Source organism: Toxotes jaculatrix, chromosome 8 (assembly GCF_017976425.1).
Source record: "Toxotes jaculatrix isolate fToxJac2 chromosome 8, fToxJac2.pri, whole genome shotgun sequence".
NCBI classification, from domain to species: Eukaryota; Metazoa; Chordata; class Actinopteri; family Toxotidae; genus Toxotes; species Toxotes jaculatrix.
In genome coordinates this window covers 6,255,480-6,267,969 of record NC_054401.1, presented here as the reverse complement: position 1 = coordinate 6,267,969, position 12,490 = coordinate 6,255,480, and the positions used below count along the sequence as shown (strand labels likewise).

Genomic DNA, 12,490 nt, shown 5'->3' with positions numbered 1-12,490 from the left:
AGAAAAAGTGGGTGCTGAGCCTAATATTGTGTGGTGTGGGGGAAATGGGTGATGTGCAATAGTGCTGAAATGATTAATTGATCACCTGAAAGCCAAAATGTATTACTTGCTTCAAACATAAAAAAAAAAGAAAACCACCAAGTTATGTTTTCATTTCAATTTGTCAAATCATTAATTAGATTTTTCCAAACTAAGTCATTTATAAACATCAATTTAGGCTCTGCCAGCTTGTGTTTAGCTTTTGTCATTTAAAACTAAATGATTAATCAGACAAAGTACCTGATAATGAAAACAAACATTGGTTTCAGACCTTGTGAGAACCAACATGTTCCTGCTCATCCGCCCCCCCCCCGACTTTATTCTGCAAAACATGGCCCTGAGAGTCTTGGAATATCTCTGCCCTTCAAAATGCCACCACTGTGCCATGTGACCCCATGTTAAGCAGGCCTTTGGGGGAGTTAACAGTGACATTTACAAACATTTTTGGCAGGGTTCACTTATATAAAATTGTTCACTATCATATATTTTTGAACACATTTTGATAAGGACATTTTCTGAGGGACGCTGAAGGTCTTTAGGAAATGACATTTTTGCTGACCTAAAAAAAAAAAAAAAAAAAAAAAAGTGCTGTTTGTCCTATCAGTCTTTAACACGCCTTCAAAGAATAAGCTGAGCAAGCAAAAGCACTTCAGAGCTGGAAACACTGTAATATACATAATTTTTTATTCATCTTTATATTCTGCAGTGGCAAGGTTTTAAAAATTCATTTTATATATCGAGCCCCAAAAAGCCTAAAACTATATGCCATGAGACATGAAACTGAATGTATATTTAGTATTGTCAGTACCAGGTTTTCCACGTGAAGACTTTGATTTAGGAGTCATCAGTGCTTTATTTATTTATTATTTTATCATTATTATTATTTTATTATTTCTAGCTGCTCTAATCTAAATTTTTCTATTAAAGACTCTGAAATCCAATTTTCTCAACTAGCTTCTTACTATTGCCATTGATGATCCATATGAACACACAATTTTCTGTTTAAATTGAGGAAATTTTGATTATGTCATGTGAGAGATTTCTGTACTTGTGATATTGTCATTGCTCTCCTCATTGTTTTGAGGTGGGTGGAGCTCAGATGGAAAAATGATTCATGTGTTTTTTTCCTGACTGATGAAAAAAGCAACTTAAAGCACAGAACAAACTTGAACAAGCTGAATACTGCACTGACAGTCCATTGAACCATTTGGTTTCACCATTATGAAGCCACGTCATCCCTCTCTTGACCTTCTGAAAGTATATTTGAAATTGTTTTATGGCTAAATTTGTCTTCAAATAAACAAAAACCCATTGTGATAGTGATTGTTTTAGCTTATTGGATCCTTTTCATGTTTGACAATGAAAGAGCACTGAAGAAGGCCTTCCTTAATTTCAATTATGTCCTAAATTATTTTGTAATGAAGGTTTTTTTTTTATCCAATCCACTCACCTTTTTCTAAGAAAGGAAATCAAGAAGAGCAATTACTGGTATTAGAACTACTTATTTTACAGAAGTGTGTTGGTGTGAGGTCGTGAGCAGCTGACTCCTCATCTAAATGTTCCCAAATGTTAGCAAATGTTCCCCATGGCGATCATTAAAATTTCATTTCAACTTAACATGGCGGCACAGTTGCTTTCCCGCTCTCTTTCCTATTACTCTGCTAAGATATTAGAGAGGTGTATTCTGTACATCTATTGAGCAATTTCACACTCTAATCAGAAGAGTAGTGACTTTCAAGTTTCATCGACCTCCACGAATGAGTGTGATGCCTCCGTCTCATGGCTCTGCTCAAATCGGGGGCTCCTTTTATCTCGCCAATCACCCGCTGTTTGACAAAATCATTGATTCAACTCTCTTTTGCTCCTATAATGAGATGCATTTTAAGTGCTATGCTTTTTGATCTTTCAAGACATTTTTATCTCCATGATCCAAGCTCCTGGTCTGATGATCAGCAGCTTTTCAACATCTAGGCCTTCCATCGGTTCAGCTCAGTGCATTTATCGTTCTCTGCAGTTGGACAATGAAAACGTAACTCTCTTTAGTGGCACTAAACTGACTAAAAGCATTTTGCATTCAAAACATTGAATCATAGCTGATTAATTGAGACAGATTTTGTGTGTAAGCCAGAACTAAAAATATTGGTAATCAAGGATCTAATTGTACTGTAAATGAAAAGCAGTCAAATAATGGAGGCCGGTTGTCAAATAAAGGCGACATAATAGACGAGTGAACTCGGAGAGCAGTTCAACAAGCCCTATAAACAATCAACAAGCCCTTTCCTGTTGTGCATATTCATCATTTTCAGGCTCACAATGAAGGGCCGATGACGTTAGAGCATTATTGCTTATAGGAACCTCAAACATTAACACTGGAAGCGATTGTGATCTCTGACCACTTTCAAAGCCCATCCATACATCCAGCAGCCACGGAATCAGCTTTGCTTTTACAATCACTTTGTGAGTCCCCGGAAACACCAGATAACCCAATAAACACCCACGACTGGATCCATTGTACAGGTGTTTGACTTGGCCCAGTTCCCAGTAGTGGGAGAAGTTTGAAAAAAAAGTGGACATTGATCATAAGCTTTAAAGTTACACAGAAACTTAATCTTGGTTTCTGTGTTTACAAGACTTTCACAGAGGACTGTATCACCACATGTTGTTGACTGAAACATTAATTGCACATGTTGGCAAAGGGAGTAATCTGCACATCACTCTGAAATGGGACTACAGGAAAATTTCCTTATGGTGTTTATGTGTAAAAGGAACTGATATGATAATTGTAAAACTGATTAATTTGTATGGGTGGGCCGCCAGGGGCTGAAAATCTAATTTCCCTCCATGGCTTTTGTTGTGTATTTTTCTCACAGATTTCCATCCTCCAGCAGTTGTTCTCTGGATTCAGGTCATACTTGATAAGGCTGCCAGCCAAATGTACGGCTATGTTGGAAGCAAAGTCTCCCTTCAAATAGCAATATGGTGGCTTAGCAGCCACTGAACTCTTCTGTCAGGATGGAAGAATTATGTTGTTATTTTTTTTTTCCCCCTGACACAAATATAAGGAAGCTTACGCTGTGGGTATTAACAGAGGGATTAGCACGGAGGCTTCTTGGACCCTCAAGTCCGTAAAGCACAAAGCCGCAATCTTGTCATTGTTGAGATATCTACTCGATGAAACACAACTAACCATTCGTTTCAAATACACTGCACCTAACCCTGTTGAGGCTGTGCACAGTCCTTTGTGAGACAACACTGTCTCTTCTGATCTGGACCAAAGCAAATTCACTGGAGAGGCAGCTGAGTCTATCACTCAAGATGTTTGTCAGATAAACTGTGAAGTCGGACAAATTAACAGTATCAGGCAGCAAGATGAAAATGGTGTGAATTTTGTACAGTCGGTTGTCAACAGCACAGTGTAATCGTTACAACCCATTGGACTTCAATTTAAATCAGTGTCGAGACAAGACAAGTTAAAGATTCTGTATAACCTTTGGTGGACAGTAACTAAGGACAAGCTTCTACATGATCAAATTACCATAAACTTCAGGAACTAAAGGACCTGAGAATTTCTTGCACCACTAACAGCTCATATTGTAGCACAGGAGCAGAAAGGAGAAGCAGATGATGAAAGTTTAAAACTGAGGTTCTGTGTTTGGTTCTTCTGAAAGAAAGAGCGACAGAGACGCATGCGGTATTGCAAATGAGGTTGGTTACCTCGAGAAACTTCGGTTTTTTTTTTTTAGTTACTTCCTCTTTCACACAAGACCTGAGGAAACTGAAGGTTTACTCGTATTCACACCATTTACAGTAAATCAAGAAGGTGATGCACACAGTCACGTCCACTATATTCCACCACTCGGTCATTTCCAACCTCCTCTTTCTCCTCAACTGCTCTTCAAAAGGTTGTTGACAGTATACGGAGCAGCTCTCGTCTACGCTGCCCATGTTTGCGCTCTTTAAAAACACAGGGGCTCTTGACACTTTGTTCATAACAGCCATTGAACTTCAAAGTGGCACATGCTGATCCACAGTGATGGTCAGTTTATTTTCTGGACAATATCATGGCAAGGTGGTTCCCAGTGGGGAATCGAACAGGTTTCCGAAGGCTGACATTAACTCTTACATCCAACATTTTTCAGTTAATAATTACTATTAGTTTCTTATTAATTAACGGGAAAGTAACTTGCTTCTTTTCCAAACATTTTATTATTGGTAAAATATTCAGAGACTCCATGGGACACTGAAACACTCTATTAACATCCTCACTAAAGTAATTCATTTATAATTAACGGCTCCATTAAGCATTATTGCTCATCCTTTCCCTCTATTTAGCCTCTGGAATACATAAGATTAAAAAAAAACAATTCTCAATGAGAACCATAAACTGTATCTGTTTTGGTAAAATAAAATACTGATTTTGTCAAAAACATTTGAAAAAACAACGCAAAACTAAAACTAAAAAACAACCTCTGATGTTTTTGCAGAGATTTTGCTGTGGAGGGAGAAATCTCCATTTGGTTTCTGAAATCTGGATCCTGTTTCATTGATATACCAGTAAATCTTTCTGTTGCTCGTTTTTATAATGTATGACTCTATTCCTGCTGCTTCAGTAACCACACAGACTGCTATTCCGCAGACTTCTCTCTGTACTTCAACGCTGTGCATCCGAGCCATGTCCTTGTTCTATTTTGTGTGCTCTGTCACAAATATCATCGTGTTGCAACAGCTCTGTCTGATTACACTGCAAGCGTCCCTGAGCTCTGAAAAACACCTCAGGGCTGTGGGTCTGCTCCTGCCATTCACAGCCTGTTTTCACACGGCAACAACAACTGTCCAATGCTGCTGGGAAAATCCCTCATTTCCCTTTTACACACATACCTGCAGCACCTGCCTGGAACCTCCAGCTTTGTTTATTTTGTACATTTAGAAGCACACACAACACACCTGAAAGAATGAATCAGCCATATTTATTATCACAAGCATCAGTGCCCCCCCTGCAGTGCCCTATGACTACTACTGCTACTGCTACCACAACTATTTCTACCATTACTACTGCTACTGCTACCACAACTGCTACACAGCATTTCACAAATTCTTTGCTAAATACATCATTGTTACTCAACAAGTCCTCCAAATCACAAAAACACAAAAACTGTTGATTCATTCCAGGTCTGATGATACGTCATGTGTCTGTGCTTTCCAGAACTGTCACAAATTTACTGTTGAAAAATGAATCAGTTTTTTCACTTGAATGAAATTTGCTGTCCTGGTGTAAAACAACAACAACCAAAAAAAAAAAAAAGAAACCAAACCAAACAGACAAACAAATATTTCTAGCTTGCGGCTTCCACTTTGTGGAGCGTACTGCATATTCAGTATTTCCCCACTAGAATTTCATCTCTGGTAGCACAGATTTAAAATTACAAATAGTCCTTCATTGAACAAAATGTACAGAAAATACAACTGAACAGTTATAATTTCACAGAACGGTAACTTACAATATGAAAATATGAAATATGAAAATCCAAATTGGTCTGGGTTTGGTGGTGGGAGAACTTCAGTATTTCACAAATCCTGGTTACAGGATTCCTCCTCTTCCTGCTTACAATAATAACAATAATCCTTTGAGTTAAAGCTATTAACTAAATGAGGAAATGTACAATGATCCAACCTTCCACGCTTCATATTCACACATTCAGTTCTGTGGTTATGGAGACAACTGTAATATACTAATGTGAAAAATAATATTAAGCCTCTGATATAGTCTTAGAAGATAAGAAAAAATAAAATATGAAATGTGAATGTATAATGGATCCCTGTCTATATTTCTCTTTAGATTTTCTTCTGTTTCTTGCCAAGAGGGGGGACTGTCTCTGGCTAATTACTCAAGCAGGTTGTCCTGCAGTGATGAAATATTACCAAGCGTTACATTAAAGTTTGTGCTCAGACAGTGTCTTAGAAATTCCCTGATGTCATTCTGTAAAACCAGCTCTCACTGTGGAACACTCCAGCTTGCATAATACAATGTGATCGTGTGAAATTTATGTGTGGAATACAAATGGGAAGATTTCAGACAGGAGCACAGTGCCTGAAACTCAAACATTTTCCCTTTGGTGGCTTGTCTGGAGTGAAGGAGCATGCAAGAAATTCAAAGAAGGTTTTTAAATAAGATCAATAGCAGGGGCAAGAAGGGACCCACATGTTAAAGGGGACGAATATCTAATAAGGAGTTAGGTCACACGGTTACAAAATATCCAAAACTCGCACATGGGAATCAAGTGTTTAAGAACTAAGCTAGAGTGAAAGTGCCTCAGAGTGATTTACATACATTAAGCAACATCAAAAGGATCCTTTGTACACCTCAGAGTCATTATTACTTCAAGAGCTCATTTCTCTTACATTTTGAAACTAACCACAACTACCTGAGCGTCACGTTTTACCTGTTCAAGAGAAACTTGACCCTGTTGTTGTGATGTTAGCCGGTAAATGCAAAAAGGGCCACTGACTTCTTACATCTCTGGGTGGGTTTCTGCTGCGGTGGGCTGGAGAATATAGAGTTATCTCACAATACAAAGCCTCATCAGTCTTCTCTAAATAAACCACAAGTCAGTCATGGTTTTTTTTATTATTGTGTGCAGTGTCTAGCTATCCAAACAACAAGCCTCTGTTTGGACAACCATATAGCTGGCCCTGCTGCCCTCACCACATGTTGTGAAGGGAGGGACCACTCTGACAACAGGTCATCTCTTCTGTCAAATACATTTTCCCTCCCTATCACGATAAAGAGGGTCCTTGAAGAAGCACTGAGCATGGATAACTAAATGTGATTTAATAACCTACGATCACACGGGATTGCAGAGACCGTCTGCACCACTCATACTGCAAAAGGGCCAGTTGTTACCAGGGAAACGGTGTTTGGCGAGTGTGGGTGATAAATTGCAGTAGTATCTCCCTAATAATTTCTATTATCTGCGCTGGATGTTTAGATTATCATGTAAATAGGGGGACGTGCCAGGCGACAGCAGGTAGGAGCTGAAGGCTGGTGAATAGAGGAGATCAAATAAAACAGTTGAGCAATTACCACACGTGGGTGTGCCAAGAAACACACCGTGTAGGAATAAGGTAAGCAACAATTATTCCTTTCCTCAAGATAGTTTAATTTTCAAAAATACTACTGCAGTATTATTACAAACCACCACGATAGACAAGGAGGAAGTTTTCAAATTGCTTAAGTTGGAGACGCTTCTGTGGTTTCGTCACAAAATTTCCCCCGGCTTTGTCACCAGACTATAAGAGTCGAGCTGTGGTCACAGACGTTCACTTTTGTGTGATGCAGCTCATTAGAGAAGGGGTAAGATACTAACCTTTCTTAAAATGATTCCTTGAAAAGAAAAGGAACATAGTATTTATTTCAAAGATTCTACAATTTTCCTTTTGCTTAAGTTTGAATTTCCTTTAAAATAAGATGCAGGAATTAGATATAGACATTGTTTTGATGACGAAAGTGTAGTGAAGCCGTGCCAGCTGAAGCTCTGAGACGGTCTTTTCCCTGGTGTAGTTAAGTCATTATGTTTATGAGGGTCATCACTTTCACAACATGTCCAGTATTTGTGCATATACTAAGAACAGGGGCTTGGAGTTAATGATAAAAGCATCATTGTCCTGTATTTACAGCACGGAGGAAGCAATAACACAGTATTACGGTTTATATACAAAACCATGTGCCAGACCAAAACACTGGCTCCTCATTAAGAGATAATTCAGCTCCACAATAAACTCTGAAGTAGGGACATGGAGATAAATTAAGAAGGAATATTTAAAAAAAAAAAAGAAAAAAGAATTAGAGTTTATCTTTGGCTTCTTGCTGTGGTCTTTCAGCTTGCAGGCTAAAATTTAATGTATAAAAAGTATAGCAGTGCTCTCTAAAACCAAGTGTCAAATGGGCAATAGGTTGAAATACTGTGGTGTGCAGTGTGGTAATCTCTTTCCATTCTCTCTTATCAGCAGAGCTCAATGCCCCCGAGGAAACGATGAGCGTTGGTTTATCGGTGGGGACAGGAAAACCACGCTGTCTCGCCGGGTTTGTTCCAGGCAGCTGACCCAATAAGAAGCCTTCGTCTCCTGTGGTTCTGACTGCCTGACAGATCAAACATCCCTCTGCTGCAGTGTATTCAACTCCCCCCTCCCCCCCCAGAGTCAAGGACATAATGTGACACATCTCGATCCCTGACTGACTAACTGACTTACACTGGGGCCACCATGCAGGAGTGTCACACTGGACTGTGTCTGTCTGTCTACATCATTACCTTTGTGCTGGGCTTCCCGGCCAACATCCTTGCCTTTTACACTTTCTGCAAGAAAGTGAGGCAGAAACCCACACCGATTGACATCCTGCTCCTCAACCTGACCATCTCTGACCTCCTCTTCCTCCTCTTCCTGCCCTTTAAGATGCAGGAAGTGATGAACAACATGTTGTGGGACATGCCCTACGTCCTCTGCCCGCTGTCTGGCTTCATCTTTTACATGACCATCTACAACAGCACCTTCTTCCTCACTGCGGTCAGCATAGAGCGCTACCTGGGTGTGGCTTTCCCCATCCAGCACTCCATGAGGAGGAGACCTGTGTACGCCGTTGCTGCCAGCATCTTCTTCTGGATTTTCTCCATTGTCCACCTGAGCATTGTGTTCATTGTGCCCTTAATCGGCTCTGAAGACCCGAATAACACCTTAGGCCACAATGCCTCAAGCAGCTTTGGCAATGGTTACAAAAATAAGGAAGTGTGTTATGCGAATTTCACAGAGGCTCAGTTGAATGTCCTCCTGCCCGTACGTTTGGAGCTCTGTGTGGTACTTTTCTGCATCCCTTTCCTGATTTGCAGTTTCTGCTACATCAATTTCATCAGGATTCTCTCTAAGCTGCAGCACATTGACCGGCGCCGGCGCCTCCGGGCCATTGGCATGGCTTTAGGAACACTGCTAGTTTTTGCTTTATGTTTTGGCCCCTACAATGTCTCGCACATTGTGGGTTTTATTACATGGAAAAGCCCTGACTGGAGAGACAAGGCCCTGCTGTGCAGCACCTTCAACGCTTGTCTAGACCCTCTTATTTTCTACTTCTCCTCCTCTGCTGTAAGAGGGAGTGTGGGTAGTGTGGTGGAAGCGGTTAAAATTCACCTAAACAGGTGCATGTCTTGTCACATGTTCCGGGGCTTGGGGTGGGGAATTAGCAAGACTGCAAAAGATAAGGAACACAAACAAGAGGAGACCAATACTATCTGAGCTGACTGAAAGGGAGCAATGGGCAGCTGCATTCACTAATTTGTTTTTTTACATCCCTGGAAGCAGGAAATTAATGCCATGTTTATGTTTTTACACGTGAGAAAATGAATTGGCATACTGTAAACAGTGCAGCGAGTCTGTTTGACTCTGTTGAACCTCCTGTTTGGAAACATGACCAAAGAGGAAACCTTCTGTCTGTCTGAGCAGTACACAGCAGTTTTTATGCAGTGTAATCTTTGAACCCACAGAGACAAGCTACTTTGAACTGTCACATTCAAATGAAAAATGTCTCTTTATCAATCACAGAATGTAGCAAACTTTATCAAATGCAGTAAAGTGTTGCGAAGCTCTGTGGGTAAAGACAATGAAAATGCATTTCTAAGCAACAGCTTTGGGTGTCATCTCTGACCAATTTCCTTCTAGCTTTAACCATGTACATGTCAACTGTTTAAAATAACTTGCGCATTATGCGTCAGCTATTCTGAGAAAAAACAGAGAACTGTGGTGTGAGATCTGAAAGATGATTCAAGCATGTTGAAACTGATAGGGCTCTGTAAATATCTGTAATATGTAGCTAATATGCACTTTGCTTTTTATATGGATATTTGTGTACTTTGTATTTTGTCTTACATGATTATGGACATTCTCAAGCAGATAAATTTATATCATATTGTGATTAGAGGCACTTTGTTGTGTGTGTCAAATGATATACATGACCATATTTAAACCATGTGTGGTACTAAAATAGCATACATGTATGAATGTATGCATGAATGCATGTAATATATTTGAAAGCTAGATGACAGGTGTTGTAATTACATGAGCCAAAATACAGAAACACAAATGCAAATCATATAAACATATATTTTACATAATTTATGACTCATGGATTCTTTTGTAATGGTGCCAGTCAGGTAAGAATGGATTCTGTGTGTCCATAGAGGAAGAGACATAAAGACAAACCATACAAGCAAATCATGTAACAATACATTTACTTAATTTATGACTAATTGATGGTTTTGTATGGGCAGTAGCCAGGTACAAGGTGATTGTGTTTGTGTGTGTGTGTGTGTGTGTGTGTGTGTGTGTGTGTGTGTGTGCGTGCATGAAAAAGGAAAGAGAGAGGAAAGAGAAGGGCGAATTTGTTTTTGTAAGAGTGAGTGGTGAATGTGAACGTTGCATGTAGATATCCAATTCACCACATGAACATTTAATCAGTCATGTTGTATACCTTTTCATATACAGTATAATAACATATATAAAAGTAGTTTAGAATAAAAAAATAAGGATTAAGGCTGAGCAATAGCAAATTTATTGAGCAGGAAAAAAAGCTTGTTTTTGACATGGCTAATCTGGTTGTACCGCAGATACATTGTCTTGCTCTAAATTTAATGACCATTCTTACTAGCAGTTGCTTATTTGGTGCTCCTGGCAGTGTAGACAGGGCTAAATTTAAAATGAACTTCCTCCAGCACGTGAATCAAGATCTCACCCCACACACTGCAAACAAACAATACTATCACACAAGCAAGCGCTGGCATCGACTGTAATCCTGTTTTGTGAGGATTAGGCCTGCGCGGAGGTTGAGCTGATCACTGTATCTGTTTGACAGGTGGATCATGCATGAAGCATTCATTTTGACACACAGACCAGAGTGAATGACTAAGATGTGCAGGCTACCAGCCACTGGGACAATGAGCAAATCCAGAAACATGCTAGTCAGCACGTCACAGTGGTAAAGGGTTACAAAGATAAATAGCTTTGATGTGAAGAAAGGAATCAGCGATGCATCAGTGTTCAGAGGATATACAGTGTGTGAAAGCAAAACTGAATGTACGGCATGTGGCTTGAAGCTGGGAGACACTTTCAAGCATAAAACATGAGAGAGAGGAAACTGTACACAACTTCTCATTGCTCAGAATTAACTGTTAATTCAGGATTAATTTTCTGTGATGACTCTGGACTTGAACTTGTGTGATGTTGTTTGTCAAAGGTTGGTCTGCTAAGATGAGTCGTACCGAACATCCGGCGGTCCTTTTTTTTGTTTGTTTTCTCTTCTATTTCATTTTATGTTTCCTGGAAGACAATAATTGGTTGTTGCGTCAGTGTTGACTTTTTCCTGACAATGTGTGATAGGTTACAGGGATAAGGCAATTAGAAAAACAGCCCTGTGTGTGTAAATGATGTGTTTGCCAAAGGCAGAGGAAAATATTGTACTCACGTGGCAGACATCATTTTCCTTCCACACAGAAATGTTTGATTGCTGTGGAGAGCGAGATCATATAAATTTTACATAGTTTTTTTCTTTCTTTTTTTTTAAAATTACAACTTCCATAATTCTTAATTCTTTGAAGAAATGTATTCACTCACCCTCCAATAAAAACACAATGGTCACTGCAGAGAGGAAACACAACTTGAGAACATTCAAGTGTAGCATCAGCTCGTTAGGGGAGGCATCTGGTAAATAGAGGAAAAAAAAACAAAACACAGGACAACACTGATTAACACTGACTTATCATGTTATTGAGCACGACAGAATTAAATCAGGAAGGTTGAACTGGCTTTGGCTGATGGACGTTCACCTCCTCCCTGGGAGGAGAGGTGTTTAAACATTGATTGGAAAAATCATTAATTTGTTCAAGTATGCAGTATTGCAGGCAATCTGTTGCCTTGGAATGATCGATGTCTGACCCACATTAACAGTCAAGTAGGGCAAACACTGAGCAAGCGCCTTGTGCTGTGTGAGGCCGTGTCATGCCTGAACTCTGTAACAGTGCAGGCTGTGTTATTTCTTTGGACTAGAAATGTAGAAGGGGGTTGTTTGGGGGATCCAGGACTCCAGAAGTGAAAATCCAGTTCATTTTCTGCATAACGTTAGGTGACTAACAGTTGGAGCACTTCCAAGACTTGGACGGGCAATAAAATATCCTGGTTGAATCGTCAGTATGAGATTTGAGCAACTAAATTAGATAATATCTGTTTGGGTTTTGTTTTTTTGTTTTTTTTAATAAAAAGGTCAAAGATGCAAGCCTGTAAATTAATATAAAAGCTGCTCAGCCTCAGCCTCACCACGCTCACAGCGCACTGCTGTTTTTAGCAGGAACTTTGATAAACCAACACTGCCGGTCCAACAACAGACAGATAAACTTAGCAACTAGTAAACACAGTCGAG

General features: G+C 39.6%; 1 protein-coding gene across 2 annotated transcripts; it reads left to right on the top strand.

The window, feature by feature from the left end:
* The first annotated feature begins 7,333 nt into the window (after positions 1-7,333).
* LOC121185358 (free fatty acid receptor 2) lies at positions 7,334-10,003 on the top strand. 2 transcript variants are annotated; one of them, XM_041043402.1, is made up of 2 exons: positions 7,334-7,390; positions 8,044-10,003. In XM_041043402.1, the coding sequence occupies exon 2, from the start codon at positions 8,299-8,301 to the stop codon at positions 9,316-9,318; it is 1,020 nt and encodes a 339-aa protein (XP_040899336.1). In that variant the 5' UTR covers positions 7,334-7,390; positions 8,044-8,298; the 3' UTR covers positions 9,319-10,003. The 2 variants fall into 2 exon arrangements, with proteins under 2 accessions (XP_040899336.1, XP_040899337.1); XM_041043403.1 differs by having other exon boundaries at positions 7,342-7,390; positions 8,047-10,003.
* Positions 10,004-12,490: the final 2,487 nt, after the last annotated feature.